The 21214-nt window shown below is 39.3% G+C and overlaps 1 protein-coding gene across 5 annotated transcripts in view; it reads left to right on the top strand.

Annotated features, from left to right (window-relative positions):
* Nucleotides 1-21214, top strand: part of LOC100009738 (calcium-activated chloride channel regulator 1-like) — a 51516-nt gene that overhangs the window by 22512 nt on the left and 7790 nt on the right. For all 5 annotated transcript variants that reach the window (XR_008916077.1, XM_056815390.1, XM_056815389.1 and 2 more), the window contains 6 exons: nucleotides 1261-1482; nucleotides 2247-2480; nucleotides 6970-7144; nucleotides 11318-11424; nucleotides 19179-19394; nucleotides 20116-20377. Coding sequence is in view for 4 of the 5 variants with exons in the window: in XM_056815390.1 (XP_056671368.1) it covers nucleotides 1261-1482; nucleotides 2247-2480; nucleotides 6970-7144; nucleotides 11318-11424; nucleotides 19179-19394; nucleotides 20116-20377 (1216 nt within the window). In the remaining variant the exon portion in view is untranslated. The remainder of the gene's footprint in view (nucleotides 1-1260; nucleotides 1483-2246; nucleotides 2481-6969; nucleotides 7145-11317; nucleotides 11425-19178; nucleotides 19395-20115; nucleotides 20378-21214) is intronic.

The following is a 21214-nucleotide window of genomic DNA, read 5'->3' as shown; positions in this document are numbered from 1 at the left end:
TGAACATAAAGAAGGAAAATATAACTAAATTAGGTGAACACAGAATAGTATACCTGTTAGACCTTTGGGAAGGGAAAGGTTTTAAAACCAAGCAAGACTTAGAAATAGTCACAAAATGTAAAATAAATAATTTTGAATACATCAAATTAAAAAGGTTTTGTACAAACAAAACCAATGTAACTAAAATCTGAAGGGTAGCAACAAATTGGGAAATAATCTTCATAAAAACCTCTGACAAAGGTTTAATTACTCAAATTTACAAAGAGCTAAATCAATTGTACAAAAAACCAAGCCATTCTCCAATTGACAAATGGGCAAGGGACATGAACAGGCAGTTCTCAGCCAAAGAAATCAAAACTATTAGTAAGCACATGAAAAAGTGTTCTAAATCTCTTATAATTAGAGAGATGCAAATCAAAACAACTCTGTGGTATTACCTCACACAGATTGGTTAACATAACAGCTAAGGAATGTAGTGAATGCTGGAGGGGATGTGGCAAAGTAGCTGTGAATCTTAAAAACTACTCAGACTATACTTAAGAAGATTTGATTTAGCTATTTCCTTATTGTAACAATGGAGATACTTGGTCTAACAAGAATCAGGAATGTCTTGGGAACTTTACATTACTCCACCCATACTTAGAGATACCTTAGGGGAAGATAAAGTTGTAAACTCCTGATTGAACAATGATGGTACTAAACTCATACCTTACAGTGAAGCTAAACCTTAAACTAAGTCTATTATTAAATCTAATCCACTACCTGTAAAAGTTAAATTAATCACACAAAGGTCAAGTAACTCACAAAAGGCAAGTTTAACAAAGAAGTGTGAAGTACTCAGAAGATATAATGTAGCCAGAGAAGGTGAGAACTAAAGAGTGGTGAGAACTAAGAATGAGCAGCCCTGTGAAAAAGTGTCTACTGTGATTGATAAGCATGAAAATTTAGGGGAGGTGATATAAGAGAAGAGTTTTTCAAATGAATAATTTTTTTTGCACTAAATGATACTGCTAGTTGGATTATTTATGTAGGTGGTTTATCAAAGACAGTTCTTTCCTTTTTTTCTGTCATGAACCCATCAACAATCCGATGAAGCCTTTGGACTCATCAGAAATATGTTTTAAATGCATAAAACACTTCTGCTGACAAAGACAGTCAATAATATTTGAAATAGTTATAAAAATATCCTTTCAAAATCAAGTTCATGTACCCCAGATTAAGAAGCATGTATTTATTTATAATGCTATTGGGGCTTTTTAGGTGGTTGAATTTTGTACAGAAAAGAACCATAATAGATTTGCTCCCAATCTTCAAAACAAGATGTGCTACCTCAAGAGTACATGGGAAGTGATTCAGGATTCAGAAGACTATAAAAAATCAACTCCGATGATGGCAGCAGAACCACCCAAGTCCAGATTCTCACTGAAGCAGATAGGAGAAAGAATCCTGGTTTTAGTTATAGATACGTCTAGAAGCATGAAGGTAAGCCAAACCAGTCCCATTCTCATGGATGCTGGAAGAATATACCTGCAACATATGCTGACCTCATAGAGTCTTGGGCTTGTCAAAAATCATATTGATCTCATGATTTAAATGAAAGTTCAGAACAAGGAATCATTCACCACTCACCAAGTTTCCCTCTAAGCCTTCATATTCATACTCCTCCCTCTCCTCTTCTCACACACTTTCTCCAACTAGTGTTCATGGCCAATTAACCTTATCCCTAAATACAGATGACATTTTCATAGATAAAGAAGGTCTAAATTAAGAATTTGCTCCTTGGTTAGTTTTTCAGACTATGAATATCTATAATCCTCATTACCAAACATTCCAATCAATTTTGTATGACTTCATATTTTCCTTCTGTTTATTGATGATTTTTAAAAGGCGTCATGCACCCTACCAAAAAAATGCAGTTCACATTCCATACTTTAAAAAACCTATAGCTTCTTTAGTGTGGGCATTGTCCCCTCCATCTTACTCTCCCCACTGGTCACAATAGCTTAGTAGTCCTCCCATAGAATTTCTTCATTAATGTAATATAGCAGATAGGGCTTTGACCTTTCAGTCAGGAAGATCTTGGTTACCTAGAATACTTCAAAGCTTGTGTTCCATTGTCCTAACCTTGGGAAGCAGAGTCTCCACAGTCCCTGGAATTCAACATCGGAGCTTAGTCCCTTCTGCTACAACTTCCTTATAAATAACAACTTGACAGCTTATGAATTTGACTTGTGTTTTTTGTTCAGGTTGGAAACCGGCTGAATCGACTAAGGCAAGCCTTGCAATTCTTCCTGCTTCAGATCATTGAAAAAGGATCATGGACTGGAATAGTCACATTTGACAGTTCAGCCACTATACAAAGTGAACTGATGCAAATAGAGTCTGACGTTCAGCGGAAGACACTCATTTCAAGGTTACCTACTGTTACTGTTGCTGGAGGAGGAGCACACATCTGCTCTGGACTCAGAACAGCATTTATGGTGAAAGCATCTACCCTTCACTGTCTCTATTGTAGTAGAAATTTTTAAAGTGGGATTTCTGTTCTGAATATCTCTCATATGTCTTCTGTCTAGTATAATTTGATACATCTAAAAAGTGAATATATTTCCAGGGGGAAAAGAATATTGGCAAATGATGAAATCAAGAAACTCTAGTTAAATACTGATTAAGCTTTTAGTATGTGGAAGGAGATAGTTTTATATATATATATATATATATATATATATATAGACTCAACTTGACCATAAGCAACTATATATATATAGTAAACAGAACAATTAACTTGGAGTCAGAAAGAGCTGATTTCAAATTCTGTCTCAGAAATATACTATGTGACCCTGCACACTTAATTTGTTTAGGCTTCAGTTTCCCCATTAGTAGAATGGCAGAAAAAGAACTGATGACCTTTGAGGATTCTTCTAGATCTTCTAGATCTAAATCTTCAATACCCTGACCCATACTAGCTATGGGAATGTAAAACCAATGATAATGGCACCATGCACAGTATATAATAAAGTCCATGATATATAGCAGAAACTAAGGCAGTCCTAGGCCCCAAACAATTCAACCACCAGGACTGGTTCGATGAGAACAACACCGCTATTGAAGACCTGTTGAGCAAAAACAACAAAGCCTTTATGGAGTGGCAAAATAACCCAAACTCTGCTCCTAAAAAGAACAGATTCAAATCTTTCCAAGCCACGGTGCAGCGTGAGATCAGGAAGATGCAAGACTGATGGTGAGAAAAAAAGGCAGAAGAAATCCAGCACTTTGCTGATACGAAAAACTACAAACAATTTTTCAGTGCCCTCAAAACTATCTATGGGCCATTAAAACCCACCACCACACCCTTGCTATCCTCTGACGGTGACACTCTCATAAAAGATAAAAAAGGCATCAGCAACAGGTGGAAAGAACACTTCAGTCAGCTTTTCAACCGACCCTCTTCAGTCGACCAAAGCGCCCTTGACCAGATCCCCCAAAACTACACCATTGAACAACTTGACGTCCCTCTTTCAATAGAGGAAGTCCAAAAAGAATTTAAGCAAATGAGTGCAGGCAAGGCACCTGGTAAAGACAGGATCCCAACTGAGGTATACAAGGCCTTAAAGTGAAAGGCACTCCAGGCATTCCACATAATGCTGACCAGCATATGGGAAGAGGAAGACATGCCCCCAGAACTCAGAGATGCCTCCATCGTAGCCCTATACAAGAACAAAGGCACACAGCAGCCTGTGACAACTACAAAGGCATCTCACTACTCTCCACTGCTGGAGAGATCCTCGCCCGTGTAATACTCAACAGACTCCTGTCATCTGTTTCAGAGCAGAACCTGCCTGAATCACAATGTGGCTTCCAACCAGATCGTAGCACTATCGACATGGTCTTCACTGTGAGGCAAATGCAGGAAAAATGCCTTGAGTAGAACCTGAGTCTCTACATTGTCTTCATAGACTTGACAAAGGCTTTCGACATAGTGAACAGGACACATTGTGGGTGATTCTTAGCAAGCTCAGTTGCCCAGCAAAATTCATCAAATTGATCCAGCTCTTTCCTGTCGACATGACAGGGGAAGTCCTATCTGGTGGAGAGCCTTCCGATCACTTCAACATCTCCAATGGCATGAAACAAGGCTGTGTCCTCTCTCAGGTACTCTTCAACCTATCCTTAACCCAAGTATTACGACATGCTGTGATGGATCTAGACATGGGCGTCCAGATCAAATATGGGCTGGATGGCTCACTATTCGACCTTCGCCGCCTGACTGCAAAACTGCAAAAACAAAGACAACAGAGAGACTCATCCTGGAAGCTCTCTTCGCGGATGACTGTGCTCTCATGGCTCACCAAGAAAATCATCTCCAAACCATTGTGGACAGGTTCTCCACAGCAACAAAACAGTTTGGCCTGACTATTAGCCTCAGCAAAACAGAGGTGCTGTTCCAAGCCGCACCAGGGAGGCCAACTAAGCAGCTGTGCATAACTATCGATGGCCCGCAGCTTTCTAAGGTCAACACCTTCAAGTACCTGGGCAGCACCATCGCCAACAACGAGTCCCTAGACCATGAGATCAATGCCAGGATCCAAAAGGCCAGCCAGGCACTCGGGTGCCTGAGCTCCTAAGTCCTCCAATATAGAGGTGTAAGCACTGCGATGAAGCTCAAAGTGTACAACGCAGTGGTCCTCAGCTCGCTCCTGTAAGGTTGCGAGACATGGACACTGTACTGGAAGCACATGAAACAGCTGGAGCAATTCCACCAACGCTCTCTGCAGTCAATCATGAGGATCCGATGGCATGACCATATCACTAACCAGGAAGTCCTCGACAGAGCCAACTCCACCAGCATCGAAGTCCTGGTCCTCAAAGCCCAGCTACGATGGTCTGGACACGTCATCCGCCTGGACCCACAGCAAATACCAAGACAGGTATTCTATGGTGAACTGTCAGCTGGACTCAGGAAACAAGGCCGACTAAAGAAAAGATTCAAGGATCAGCTAAAGTCAAAGTTGAAGTGGGCTGGCATGACACCAAAGCAACTAGAACTCGCTGCCTCTGACAGAAGCAGCTGGCGAACCCACATTAACCATGCCGCCACCACCTTTGAAGATGAGCGACATCGATGTCTTGCCGCTGCGCGTGAACGCCGACACCAGGCCACAACCGCACCTCCCGTAACAACTGGCGTCCCATGCCCCATGTGTCACAAACTCTGCACCTCAGTCTTTGGTCTTCAAAGCCACATAAGGGTGCATCAATAGATGAAACTGCACAAAGACAATTGTCATTCTTGGTCACCGAGAGACTACTACTAGGCTAGCATGGCAACCAGGTAGTGCAATGATCCTGAATCTAGGCTCCATTCTGACAAAGCCAGATATTTCTGGTTCTATTAACAATGAATCCATTGAGACAAAGAGCTGGTAGTCATCCACTTACAGGATATTACCACACACAGCCAAGAGGTGATGAACTGATTGCTCTACTAGCACTCCTGGGGGCTTTCCTCCTTCTGTTGCACTAATACTGTCTAAAGACTTATCTTGAAATGAAATAAAATTATATAACCATTTCAGTAATCATTGAGTTCAACCACCTCATTATACCAACAAGGGTCTAAAAAAAGACCCTTGTGAGTTGATGGATAGGAATTGGTCATACCATGCATTATATTTATATAGCTTCTCAAAAATTACATGCGAAGCCTAGAGTCAACTTTAATTTTGGATATACAGCTAAAAAAAGGTATAAACACTTAAAGTGATTCCCACATTTGTCTTCAGAGGGAATGGGAACTTTGAGTACTTAGTCTTCTCAAGGTTAATCTGAACTTTGGATTTGGATAGTCTTCATTCAGTTTTTCATGCCCTATCAATATCCTAGGGTAAAAGATAAACTTGAGACCTACAGTAAGCTGTAAACCTTGTGTCTAACCTGGTGGAAGAAATTCCAAATGAGAGATGGAAGAGAGAAAATTGGAGCACCATACACATTGCTTTGGGGAGTGTCCATGCTGAGAAGGTGGAAATAGGGGAGTAGAAACAGTAAAGAATCCATCAGAGATGTAGAAGAGCAAGGTTGAAATAGTGTTATAGAAAGCCAAAAGGAGAAAAGAGTATATCAAGAAAGATGGGGGATAAAAGGTCTAGAAGGATGAAGACTTTCAGGTCATTGATGACTGGGGAGGTACAAACTGCAAAAGAGCAGGAGCACAGATGGAACCCACAGATTGTACGGACTTGAGTGGTATCAGAGTGAAGGTCATGAAGCTTAACAATGAAGGAGAAGAAAGAGAGAGTCTGAGCCTGTGGCCCAAATATAGCATTCCATGGGACAACCTAATATTCGTAGAAATGGAGGAAGAAATTAACAGAGAGGACACCAATGATATATGAGAGGGAAAGCAAGAAGTAACAATAGAGTAGGGTGCCGGAGGAAAGGGAAAGGAAGGGATCAAGGGAAAAATGGAAGGGTTGGCTTTGCTATCACAGCACCTCTGTTTCCTCTCAAACAGGAGAGGGGAAATGGGTGAAATACCAGAAAACATGTCAAATGTTCAATTCTTTCAGCAAAATAAGAGATGATGTAATATGCTGGGGTTAGGAAATATGGATGTGAAGTTGGAGTCTCAAAAAGTTAGGAAAATTGTGGGAACAGATATTATGAAGAAGTCCTAGAGAATCAAGAAAGAGTAAATTAGACAAGTATAGGAAAAGTCTGGTTGGAATCCATATGGCTTACATTCTAAGGGAAACTGGGACTATGATCTCAAGACTGTGTACTTTCTGGCTCAGTTTCTAAAGGTCCCACATTTCCCATCTGAGGACAGCAAGGCAGGAAGATCCTTATGGATTTCCTGAGCTCTTCCCTTTATTTCCTTCTTTAATTTCTGGCCTGCTCCACTCACTAAGGGCTATCTGGCAACACTAATAAGTCTATTTACCAATACCTGGAATGAATCTGTGTTTTCAGGTAGTTAAAAAGAAATTCTTAACTGATGGTTCAGAAATGGTCCTTTTGACTGATGGAGAAGACAATACAACCAACACATGTTTTGAGGAAGTGAAACAAAGTGGAGCCATTATCCACACAATTGTTTTGGGACCTTCTACAGAGAAAGGCCTGGAGAAATTGTCAGAAATGACAGGTAAATATAACCTGAAGAAAAGTTTTCTTTAGTAGGCATGGAATGATCAAACCTCCCCTCAAGTTCTCCCCTAGGATCTGCAGGTGACCCAGGGTTTCTGAAGGCTAGAGAAGTTGGGCACAAGATCTGGAAGGTCAGTTAATAAGTCAGCCAATAAATATTTAAATGTCTACTATGTACCAGGCACTATGTTAAGTGCTTAAGATACAAAGAAATGCAAAAGTCAACCCCTGCCCTCAGAGTGCTCACGGTCTAACGGGGATATAGTAGAATGTAAAACATTTAGCAAAACTCTAAAGGGAGAGGGTAAAGGAGAGGAAGATGCCCAAAATAGAGGCAAGATGAAGTCCAAAGGAATAGAGTCTGCTGGGAAATGAAGAGATGACTGTCTTGGGCACTATAATTCAATGAAAGATATAAGAGGAGCTCTCTGCTCTATATCCTTCCATATATGCCTTCCATACCCTATCTCTTCCCATCGGAGAGAAGGAATACTCCCCGGACTGATGAAGTTTGAGTTCCAGGGTAGAAGTTACCTTGCATGATGATGGGGAATTACAAAACAACAGTCTTACCAAATTGGAGATCCTCCATATGAAGTCCAAAAATAGCCTGAGGGTCTGCCATCTGAGAACATGCTGCAATACATTCAGAGAGAGGCTCATTTCTGTTTGCTCCTGATATACTCCCCCACCCCAGTAAGTCTCAAAGGCTGTCTGCCCAATGAGAGAATTACAGAGTCTGATAGCTGATCTTTGAGATATATTAAAGACTATCTAGTACAACCCATACCCAAGAAAGGATTCTTCCAACCACTGTCATCCAATGTTTACTTAAAGCCATTCATATGGGAAAAATGAAATACTTCTGAAAAACCTATTCCATTTTTGACATTTCCTCATCTCAAGACAAAAATCTGTTTCTATTTATCTCCCACTCATTATTCCTAATTCTGGTCTTTGTGGCAGTAAAATAATCTAATCAAGGCAGCTAGGTGTCTCAGTGGAGAACCAAGCCTGGAGGCAGAAGGTCCTGGGTTCCATTCTGAACTCAGACCCTTCCTTGCTATGTGATTCTGGGCAAGTCACTTATCTCCAACTGCCTAGCCCTTACCACTCTTCTGCCTTGGTAACAATAAGGAGTATTGACTCTAAGACAGAAAGGTTTCAAAATAATAATAACCAATCTCTGTTCTAATTGGTAGCCCATAAATATTATCCATGTCAATCACCCAGTTTCTTCTACTGATTTTCAGCATCCTAGTGATCTTTCTTCTACAGATCTCTAGCTTTTTAATCCCCCTAAAATGTGTTTTGAACTCAACTCAATACCCTGGGATCCTCTGAAGAGAGTAAAGTAGAATAGCTATTGCTTCCCTACTATTAGACACTAAGTTTAGCCCAAGATCCCATTAACTTTTCTGACTGGTACATATCTCATTGTTGATCCCTATTGAGTTTGCGGTCTACCAAAACCCTCCAGAACTTTTTCACATGAACTGCTACCCTTTCCTATCTTATACCTGGGAATTTGATTTTTTTAACCCATACATAAACCATAATATTTCTCCCTTTAACATCTTCATGATAATCCAATATTAGATTTTAAATATTCATTCCAACGTGTCCAAGCACCTTTTCTATTTCTGTCTCATTCAACTTGAGTAGACTTCCCAGCTTTCTGTCTGCTGCAAGTTTGAGAAGTATGTCATTGATGGCACTGATAAAGTGTTAAGCAGCAAAGAGCTAACTAAGTACATATCCCTGGGGCTTTCCTACAGAGACCTCCTTTCAAGTTGTTTCAAATACAATGGATCTACAATGGATCCATGATCTAACTGATGTGAGTATTGCTCCCACCCCCAGACACCGATTGCAAACTATCCATGCCTATCTGTCTATGCCTTTCCATAATGTTGTCACAGGGATTCTTCCTAAGAAGCTAAAGAGCTTCTTAAAGCTATCTGAACTTCATATGGATATCATTACTCAGGCTATAAATAGGGGTAACTGATATCACCACATGATTAGCTTATCATCTTTTGTTGTTGTTGTTTGTACATCTCTTTCATGACATTTTTTACATTAGTTCTCCATTATTCTTCCTTATTTATAATGCATTAGAGCCCAATGATGCCTACCATGAAATCTAAGTTGTCACCAAACCTTCACAGTGACTTTTGGGGTCCAGTCATTCAACCAGCTCTAAATTGTGTTAAACCATATTATCATATCACATCTATCATTTACCATGTGATCTTTCAGAAGAAATTTGTACTATCTGGGCCTCAGTTTCCCTGTTAATAAAATGATTGGGTTCTCCTAGTTCTAAATATATAGTCTAACCTAAATCACTCCATCTTATCCAGAAAAAGGACAAAATACACTTTGTCTAAGGCTCTGATAAAGTCTCTATAACAATGGCTAACCATCTTTCTATAAAAGGAAATACGGTTAAGTAGCCATGATTTTCATAAAGTCATCATGCTGCCTCATAGTAATTTCTTCTTCTTTCTCCAAAAATATACTACCCTTAACTTTAATAATGAGCTTGAGAATTTTTCAGGAGTAAGAGTAAAGTCAATGTAAAACTCATTGGATCCCAGTCTGCACAACAGTCAACACATATTAAATGCCCACTATATGAGAGGCACACTCAGAGCTGTAGAGAATTTAATGACAAAAAATGAAACAATCTCAATTTTGATTGAGCTTATATTCTACTGAGGGTGACAACAAAAATATATAATGGAAGAGTATTAAGTGAATGAATGTGAAGGTATACCCAACAGTTCAATACAAGTTAACTGGATAAGGAGGGTGCTAATAGTTGAAGACATGAGGAAAGGATTTAGGCACAAGATGGTACCTGAGATACATCTTAAAGGAAGGCGGGGAACCTATGAAAGAAAAAGTGAATTCTAGACAAATGGGACCTTCAACAAAAAGTTATGAAGACAGGAGATAGACTGTATGAAACAGAAGAGAAGGTGAGTTTGGCCAAATTGCAGGCTGTATGAGGGGAAGAAATACCATAAGGAGACTGGAAAAATATTTTGAGTCAGATTGCAATGGACCTTCAAAATTTAGCAGAGAATTTGCATGGATTCAAATTTGCAATTTTGAAGTTGTAATTTAAGTTATAATATGGTAATTGGCGCCAACCCAATGAAATAGTTATTACTAGTACAAATAATGAGAATGTTTATGTATTGATTGGAAATGTTAGCAATTTACCAAATTCCTGGATCTCCAACATCTTATATTCTGAATCCTTATTTTGAAGATGACTCTAGGATCTCAAGGATTATGTCAGCTGAGTACAAATTCAAACAGGTTCTAGGAAGATAGAAAGGCTTTGAGTGAGGACTTGATTATGGGTGATATATTCTCCAATGATTCTGATTCTTCAAGATGCTGATATTCTTTCTGTCTATCTCTCTCTGTGTCTTTCTCTCTGTCTCTGTCTCTGTCTCTGTGTCTCACTCTCTCTTTCTCATTCTGTCATTCCCTGAATTTTCCTATTTGCCCACATGTAGTTTCTTTTGTCTCATACCTCACTCTTATGTCCAGGAGGGAATGTAAGATCTATGTGGATTAAGTACTATTTCACTGTTGCAGATTTCTCTTGAAAAAGTAGAGGCTTAATGATTGTTGGTAGAACTGAAATGAAATGAGCAGCATTCCTAAAACTGGAAAGACGAATCACCAGAAGATTGTCTACTAAGCAATACATTTTTCTGGCCATAGCTACTAATTAAAATATCTACTGAGACATGGAGAGGAGTCCTACATAGTTGAACTGATGTATTCTTAAAGAATTAAGGTTCACAAAGCTCAATTATGAATGAAATGTGTAAACTGATTTAAATTACGGATTTTATGACACTATTTTGGCTCATTAGGCATTTTTGTCTCTTCTCAAGGCCTCAGTTGAATTCCAGATCAATGAGATTTTAATGTGTATAAAAGTAGGAAATATTCACAAGACTGAAAATTTTGCATTGACCTTCTAAGTGGGAGGCTGCAGGGGGCAGCTGGATGGCTCAGTGGATTGAGAACCAGGCCTGGAGATGGAAGGTCCTGAGTCCAAATCTGGCCTAAGTTCAAAACTGTTAATTTGTCATTAAACTGCGCCAACATATGAATTTCTAGTAATATAATTCTACTTTAGGAGGTATGAAGACAACCGCTACAGACAATGTCCAGAACAATGGACTCATTGATGCATTCAGTGCCCTCTCATCAGGAAATGCAGCCATCACTCAAAGGTCCATCGAGGTCAGTCTCGATTTCTCATTTCTATGTTCATGTTACGTATACGTTATCGTATTCTAAAATCAGAGATTTAGAGCTTAGAAGAACTTTTGAGGTCCATAGAATCATGCATCCTACATATAGAGTTGGAATGATCTTCAGAGGTCAAAGTCAAACCCAACATTTTATATGTGAGGAAACTGAGCCAAATGGACTTGCTTAAGGTCACAAAGGTCATGCGTGGTCACGATGTGATATGAAATTTAAATACTCTGACTCCACATTCAGCAGGATGGTTGTGATATTAGAATCATGAGGGACTGAAAGCATAAAAAGAGTATTTCTTTATATATATATATATATATGTGTATATACACACACACAGACACACATATATATATTACATATATATATATATATACATATATATATATATATATAAAACAAGTTTTATTCATTAAGCATCTACTCTGTACCAGGCACAAATGTGCAAAAATTAGCTCATTTTATCTTCTCAACAACCCTGGGAGGTAGATGCTATTATTACCCCCATTTTTAAAGATGGGGAAACTGAGGCAGAGATTAATAATTGTTGAGGGCCAAATTTGCATTTAGGTCTTCATGACTCCAACTCTAGAGATATACTACAGTGGTACCACCTAGCAGCCTTTAGGCTGTAGGCTTTTCCATTGGCTATCCAGTGTAAGCAGAAAAGTCTTGCTTAAAGTGCTTTTGCAAAAAAGGGCCAAGAATACCATGACGCTAATTCATATGTTGCTCTAAGTATCCTCTGACATAGGGCACAAACCCTTCTCCCAGCCTGCTTTAACTAAGTTATACAGACTTGGTGGCTCCTTCCACAGCCTTGGAAGTTAGCAACACTAAATTCCATTGTGAATGATGCATCGTATCTCTCCACGACTTACCTCCATCACCATGCCACTCCTGAACCATAACACCACCTTCACTGGTTCCCTCTATTGGATCTCTAGCTATAGCATGGGTTTTCTACAAATCCAAATTGTTTTAGCACCTTGAAGGCTATCTGAATCCATGGCCAACAGTTAAATCTCTTTCAGGGATCTAAAAGGCAGGATTTTCCAACTAGAGATTGAGATGAGAATGGATGTCAGAGAAAAATCCGTTCAAAAATAGCACATGTCCAGTTTCATCATTATGCTATACCTTATTGGGATTATTATCAATAATCCAACAACAAATATTGATTCAATACTTACTATGTGTCAAGCATAGTCCTAAAAATGGGGATATAAAGAAAAAATGAATCTGGCCCTGCCTGCTGTAGAAAAGGAAATTTTGAACCTTAGATTTCATTCTCCAGAAGTCCTTGGTATTTCCCAGAATTCCCTGTGACCTCACCAATGTGGAGATGCAGGAGAGGTTATAGGGAGTTCTGGGAAATACCAAGGACTTCTGGGGAATGAAGTCTAAGATTCAAAATCTCCATTTATGCACTGCAATGAGCTTACATTTAATTAAGAGAAACAACATGATCTAAATACAAGATATTTATACAGTAAAAATAAGATAAAGGGGAGAGGGAGGCATTGGGAGCTGGGCTGGATGGAAAGAAACAGGTGTTTATTAACTGCGTACAATGTGCCAGGCATTGTGCGCAATAGTGGACAACATGATAGGAAGATGATATCCACGGTAGACCATGATCATGTCTGGCTATAGGACGTAGTAGGTTTCTCAAACCGGGACAACCCAGTCCTGGGCAGTACCCTCAAAACTGAGCATCTTACTTCCTTCAGGGCATGATTTAGTTCCAACCCCCACCCCAAGGAATTTTTTTTTAAACTTGTTTCTTCCTTACATCACAATTCCCAGGTATTTCTATCCCCACCCTTGAGTAGTCTGAGATTTAAATTAATGTCCAATAATTCCAAGTATTATATTTTATAAAATTCATTAGTAATCATTTGAAGTAGAAGAAATACAAATAGAACCACAAAGCTTAAGTATGACCAGGTGAGTCAACTTTCCTGCCAAGCTCTCCCCCCAGACATTTTCCAGGAAGATTGAGGGGCGGGGTTACATGAAAATATATCCTCCCTACATTAGCAGGTAGCTAAACTAGTATATGGGATGCAGGGAAAGGGAGTGCTGGGGAGCAAAGTCTAATTACATAGTAGGCATCGATTGACATAAAAGATATATGCATAAGTAAATTGTGTCTGTGGTGTTTCTAGTTATCTTTTCTTTTGCTGGACGTAGGCATTCACAAGTTCTTCTTCAAACATTCATTTTGCAAATCTCAATTTTTACAAGTTGTACATCATGTTCTCTTGGTCGTACTTGTTTCACTCTTCATAATTTCACATATTTCTCTTTTTGTTTTTGTTTTAAATTAGCCTATTAGTCATTTCTTCTGGCACAATAGTATTCCATCACAATCTTAGGCCACAACTGGTTCAACTATTCCTCAGCTGATAGACGTCCCTTCCAAGTTCTTTGACACCACAAAGAGAGCTCCTATAGATATTCTAGAATACATAGGTTCTTCTTTTCTCTTGGGACACATCAGTGGTTAACTGGGTCTAAGAGTATATACATTTTTATAACCCTCTAGACATAATTCTAGCATGATTTCCAAAATGGTTGGATCAATTAGATTTAGATTTTACAAGTATTGATTAGGAAGGCTGGGGCTACAGTGGATAGAGCACTGAGCCTGGAGTCAGGATGAACTGAGTTCAAAGTTGGCCTCAGCTGTGTGTCCCTGGGCAAGGCACTTAACTGTCTACGTCAGTTTTATCACCTGTAAAATGACCTGGAGAAGGAAATGGCAAACCTCTCCAGTATCTCTTCCAAGAAAACCCAGTATGGAGTCAGAAAGAGTTGGATATAACTGAACTACAAAAACAAAGAATTTATTAAGCAACTGCCATGTACCACATACTATAACAGTGAAAATGAGGGGGCCAAATTGTGGCAGGTAGAAATTAGTTTCTCTCTAGAAGTATTATATTTTTAGAGGTTTATTGAAGATTAAAATATGAAGAAAATACTGAATGATGAATAATGAAAGCACGCAGGCCGAGAGGCCCAATTCAGTTTCACTTACATCATGAGAGACGTGTCTGCTTGGAAGGGGAAACAGGAAAAGAGACCCAGTAGCTTTTACAGACAGGTTAAATAGAAATTTTGACCCACCCAGGTGGAAATCTCAGTGAGATTAGAGGGCATTCTGGGATCTAGCAAGGACTTCTGGGGATTGAAGTCTGGAGTTCAAATCTCCACTTTTACCATACTCTTCTAAGGACTTTACAAATATTCTCATTTGGTCCTCAAAACAATCTTGTGGGGATAGATATTATCAAGATCCCCAATTTATAGTGGCAGAAACTAAGGAAAACAAAGGATAAGTCACTCACCCCGGGTCACACAGCTAGGGCTGAAGGCAATCTGAACTCAGGTTTTACTGACTCCAGGTCCACATCTCTATTTCCACGTTTTTATCTTGTTCCTTCCCCATATAAGTGTCTATACCAGTCTTTAGAGTGAAATAGGACAGGCAAGGTCAAAGACTCTTGGGGCCATAATACTAGAAAGCTTTTTGTGGAGAAAGAACAATGGTTTAGAAAATCTCTCCTAATAATCAGCAAGAAAAAAGTTAGGAGCATGAGTCAGGCCACAGGTAGTCAGCCTAAGTCTACCTACTTTCTCTGCCCCATCAGTTAGAGAGGATAACAATGGGCAACAGAGAAGATGGCTCCAGCAGAGTAAGGTGTCATGGTGACAGGACATGTCAGAGATTCAGGTAGTCAGGTATCAAGACCAGGGAACTCTGATAACAGGCAGCAGGGTAGTTAAACACAGGAGCTATGATTTGGAAGAGGAGGAGGTCCTCTAAACTCTGAGAGGACAAGTGGGAATTTAGAAGCAGCAAGATGAAGTGGTGCCTAGAGGGCTGGATGTCGAGTTCAAAAGACCAGAGTTAAAATCTTACCACAGGTATTTACTAGCTCTGTGCTTTTGAGCAATTCACTTAACCTCCTGTGACTCAGTTTCCTCATCGGTTAACTGGAGGTTATATAGGGCCTATAGGGCCTACTTCACTGGGTTGTTCTGAGAATCAAATCCAATAACTTAATGTAAAATACTTTACAAGGTGTTTAAGTAGATTTTGTTGAAGGGATATGGGAGAGACCAAGGACTATACCCAAATGAGTCACTGATGTTTCAGAAAAACTAGACTAACATCAATACTCTGAATAGGCCGAAGGCCTTCTCTTATACATGGGAAAAAAACCAGGTAGTAAGTCAGTCAATAAGTATTTATTAAGCACCTACTGTATGCCCCTTACTGTGCTAAGCCTCGGGACACAAAGATATTGAAGTCTCTAAGTCCAAGGAGCCAACAATCTAATGGGGGCAACAGCATGCAAACAAACAACAATGTATAAACTAGATCTAGATATGGCAAGTAGGAGATAATTGCAAAGGGGTAGTAGTAGGAATGAGAGAGACAGACCTTTAAGCTATGGAATGTTAGCTGAAACTTGAAGGAAGTCAGGGAGGCCAAGAGGTGGAGGAGATAAGGAAGGAGAGCATTCTATCCAAGAGAGGCAGTGAAAATGTTCAGAATCTAGAAATATTGTTCCGTACAAGGAACAACAAGGAGACCAGTGCTGGCTGGATTGCAGGTACATGGTAGGGTCAGGGTATGGGGTGGGAAAGGATAAGAAGACTGGAAAGTTTGAGGGACAGGAGAGGAATCAGATTACAAAGGACTTTACAAGCCATGGGGAGCATTTCACATTTGATCCTGAGAGCAAAAGGAGTCACTGGAGTTTACAGAGTTGGAAGTGACATCATGGAATTAATTTGAAAGTAACCTGGCAAATGGAGAAATGTAAAGGAGGCAGACCCATGAGCAGGCTACTGCTATAGTCCAGGAGTGAGGTAATGAGGACATACACCATGAGCCCACAGTGTCAGAGGAGAGATGGGGGCATATGTGAGAGATGTTATCAAGGAAAATTTGACAACACATTGGACAAAAAAGAGAGAACGGATAGAGGCAAAAACATAAGTTGTGAGCCTGGGTGACTGAGAGAAGGGTGTAGTTTCAAAGAGGGGAGATTTGGGGGGAAAATAACAAGTTCAATTTTTGACATACTGAATTTAAGATATCTACAGAACATCCAGTTTGAGATATCTAATAGGAAGCTGCAGAAACAAATCTGGACGTCAGCAGAGATATTGTGGTTGGATAATTAGATCTGAGAATCATCAGCATAGATAATAATTGAATCCATGGAAGCTAAGGAGATCTTTAAGTGAAATGGTCTAGAGGGAGAAGAGAAGGCAGCCCAAGATAGTCATGATGAACAGGCTTGACCTGGATAAAGATTCAGCAAAGGAAACTGGGACAAATAGGTGGGAAAGGTAGGAGAAGAACTAGAAGAGAGTAGTATGAAATACCAAACAAAAGAAAATATTAAGGAGGAGAAGCTGATCAATAGTGTCAGTGGCTATATAGGGAGATCAGAAAGGCTGAGGACTGGGAAAAGATCATTAGAATTGGTGATCAAGATGAAAGGGACAATCAGCATTGGAGAGTGGTTGCAACTGAATGATGAAGCTGAGAGTCAGACTGTAGAGAATTGAAAAGAGGATTAAAAAAAGGAAGCAGAAGCACCTCCTGTAGACTGCCTTCCCAGGGAGTTTTGACTGTAAAAGTGAGAAGATGTATGAGATGGTTGTTCACAAGGAAGTACAGATCAAGTGATTGTGTTTTTGAGAATAGGAGAGCCCCTGGTGTGACTGTAGTAGAGAAGAAGACAAAAGGACAAGGATCCAAGCAGATAAAAAGAGAAGGAAGATAAGAGTGAGAATGATGGTGGGGAAACACTACTTGAGAAAACAAGATGGCACTGGATTTCTTGTGTATTGGAGTAGGGTTTTGCCTTGGAAAACAGAAGGGCCACCTCTTCTTGTGAGACACAAGTAAAGGAGATAGAGGTAGAAAGTATCTGTGAGATGTGGCAACTCAACCAGAGGAGGAGGGAGAAAGTAGGAACTCTCAATCAATTCCCTTTTTATTCAGGGAAACATGAGGCAAGGTTTTCAGAGGAGAAGGCAAGTTAGAGGAAAGCATGAGAAGCTTAAAGAGAGATGGAAAGATTTAAAAGAGTCTGCTGAGTGGGACAGAGTTAACTGGTGAGATATAAAAGGCCTGATCAGGCCACACCCTTGAAGCAGGGGGTTCAGTGGAAAGAAATCTGGATTTGGACTCTGCCAATGCCTTCCCTCTGAGATTATTTCCCATTTGCACTACAAGTATCTTTGATAGGAAGGTTTACTTTGCATGTTGTTCCAAACCCTTAATCATAATATGAGCTTCTTGTAGGCAGAGACTACTCCAAATTTTGAGCTTTCATCCATGATATTCCTTCCACCCAACAAAAGTGTTACCTGTCTACTGGTGAGAAGCTGATTCCACATCAGGAAGTTAAACTCAAGAAACTGGATAGATGAGTTTTATCTGTTCTCCACCTATTGTGGAGAAAATCTGATTTAGAAGGGAAGTGGAATAGAAAAAGGACACAAAAGGAGTGGAAGGAGAGAGAGAATGAGCTAAACTTGAATATTGCCTAGACTAAAACGAAGAAGTCTCATTTAGTCCTATCTTGCATGTCCTTTGTGCCAGGAATATTATTCATGCACATTTGGGTAACCATGACACCTGTCTTCTCCTAATGGATGCTAACCACAGGGAACAGGAAAGGACCTCTGATTTAATTGGTAAAGGGACTCTGTAAGATTTAAATTAGTTGAAGGCCTTAAACTGTTGAATTTAAAATTATTGGGAGACAAGGAATATAGAACAACTATGAATATGCCCAAGTCAACTGGGTTTTATAGAGATTTTAATTAATAATACAATGATTAATCAAACAAAGAGAGAGAGTAAGAAAGGAATAAGTATGAAGGGCCTCAAGCCAATATGGCCTAGACCTGAGTCTTAAGAGAGAAAATCAGTCAGTTTTTTATTACTCACCACAAGATCTGTCTAAGCAACTATTCTAGTGACACCAGGCCACCATCATCTCAGCTGCTTTTACCAGCTCCCTCCTCCATCTGAATGTTTCAGAATCACTCCTCAGAATGAGTCTTCCTCAATCTGAATGTTTCAGAATCCCCTAGATCTTCTCTGAGCTCTTATTTTTAAGGGCAAAATCTCCTATGTTACCTCCCCTAAGTTCTTCCATCTACCAATCACTGTTGATGTTTCCAAAGGACAGCCCATTTTGAATTCATAGCTGAGTAGATTTAATCTCTTTAGTAAGTCAGAAAAAAATGCTACTGTGTCTACTAATTTCATTAATAGAAAACCTCTGAATAAGTTTTCACCTTTTAGGTCTAAGTACTTTTAAGTACTTTCATTGTTTAGCAAGGAGTTTTCTGCCCTAAAGCAGTCTTAAGTAGGGGTGGAGTAGGGATACTCCCAAGGCAAGAAGTTTTCACATTCAAGTAGAATTCTCACTATCTGTTAGGGAATTATTTCAAGTAGGGAATTGGAGGAATCCTCAATGTGGAGTAAAATTTTTAACATTCATAAGTCTGTGAAATTTTAAGGTTTACAACTCCCAGCTGAGGCAATTCCCTTTACCAATGTTGGTTGGAAACATCTGCAATTTGTACTCTTCTGCTCATTGACATCTCCTTCAGATTAACTGTTATATGACTCGTTGATGTGTTTTTTTTTGCTCAGTTACTAAATGTTTTATTCATTTTCTTAACAGCTTGAAAGTAAGGGAATCACTCTGACAAATGAAGGCTGGATGAATGGCACAGTTATTTTTGACAACACAGTAGGAAAAGACACTCTATTTCTTGTCACGTGGACAGCACAACAACCTGAAATGTTTGTCACGGATCCCAGTGGCAACATATATAAAAATTTTGCAGTGGAAACAAGCTCCCAAATGGCATACCTCCAAATACCAAACACTGCCCAGGTGAGGACCCAGCTTTGTTTCTTGTGTTTTCTTAAAACTCTGAGAAAATGAAGTGAAGACTTTCATGTTAGGATTCCAAGTATTCTGAGTGACAATAGGGGTTTTGTTTGTTTTTTTTTTTAGTGTGTTTTTATAATTTGAAACCCCACAGTTTTATTCTATATGTTCTCATAGAAATTTTACAAATTTGAACAAAAAAAGCAAAGGCTTAAAAAAATGAAGCAAGGAAGAAACTGTCAAATAGGTGTCAGAAGGGCGGGAACTAGGCTGGAGCACATGGGAGATAAAAAAGACAGGCCTGGAAGTTATAGAAACTTTTTCTGAGTGCTGTGAACACTTAGGTCACCCCCCTCTCCCATTTCTCTGTCCAGAATTTGAGATCTCCTGTGTCCTACCAACTGAAATCTTTGCCTTGCTTCTAAGAAAAAAAGGATTATGGCAATGGCATATCTTTAAGATCACATTTTCCATAGCAAAAGTTTCAACAATAATTGCATTATGCATATTACAGGGAAAGTTCTAGTCTAGATTCCCTTCTCATAAGATCTGAAATGACCATCATTGCTGATAGAGAAGCAAAGTCATATAAAGTCTCTAATCTTCTTGAATTTCAATGTATATATCAGATATCACCTTAAGATAGATAGTGGATAATAGAGAAGGTAGGTAAGGCAGGTCATAACATAGTTTTGCTTTAATGAATTTCTATTGCATTTTTCAGGTTGGAATTTGGACTTATAGCCTGAAATCAAGTGCACAAACCCTGACTCTGACAATAACCTCTCGTGCTGCAAATCCTACTGTACCCCCCTTCACGGTGGACTCTAGAATGCATAAAGACACCAGCAGCTTCCCTAGCCCAATGATTGTTTATGCAGAAGTTCATCAAGGATCCTTGCCTATTTTAGGAGCCAATGTAACAGCTCTCATTGAATCGGCAGATGGAACAACAGTGACACTGCAACTCCTGGACAATGGTGCAGGTAATTTATCCACCACAAAAACTTCCAGCTTCTTTCTCTTTTTAGAAAAAAAAAATGTGATGCTTTTTTATTGCATGCAAACTCCAAAATGGTGCATCTCCAAATATCAGATACTGAAAAGGAGAGGAATCAGCTTTGTCTCTTCTCTTAAATTTTTTAGAAAATTGCTGCCTCTGTGCTACCTAGATTGGTATAATTTTTTGAAAACATTTTCAATAGAATAGGCTAAAAATTAGATTTGTGATTTCACTGATACGGGTAACTCCCATATAATGAAACTCCCTTTTCATTTGCTGGTTTGCCTCTTCTCCACAACTAATTGTCTATGACATTTAGAGTTTAATGACTTAACCAAGATCACAAGACATGAGACAATTATGTCTCCAAAATGGTACTTGAACCTATGTGTTCCTACTAAAAGGCAAGCTCTCCATAAACAATACCATGCTGTCTCTTTAATGATTTAAATTTGATAAATCTGATTGCTATTATTCATCATTCTTTATCTCAAACTTTTCCTAATGTACAGGAAGGATGCAGTTTCAACTAAATGACTCCTAAGGTCTTTTAAAATTCTATTGTATTAAATACCAGGCTTATATTCCAGGAGAAGCATGTGTTTGCTAAAGGCTTGGTTTGTTATAAGAAAATACTGAGGAGCAGAACTCGGGAATCCTGCCAATAATGCCCTCCAACCCAAAGAATCACAGAAACTCAGAGTGGGAAGGGAGCTAAGAGTGGAGACCAATGAGTTATATAACCTGTACTTGAACAGGATTCTTCCTGAATTATCTGAAAATTATTTGGAATTCACTACGAAATCTCCCAGATTCTCTG

The sequence above is a fragment of the Monodelphis domestica genome, chromosome 2 (assembly GCF_027887165.1).
Source record: "Monodelphis domestica isolate mMonDom1 chromosome 2, mMonDom1.pri, whole genome shotgun sequence".
NCBI classification, from domain to species: Eukaryota; Metazoa; Chordata; class Mammalia; order Didelphimorphia; family Didelphidae; genus Monodelphis; species Monodelphis domestica.
The sequence above is the reverse complement of the archived record's forward strand: the minus strand, read 5'-3'. Positions and strand labels throughout refer to the sequence as shown.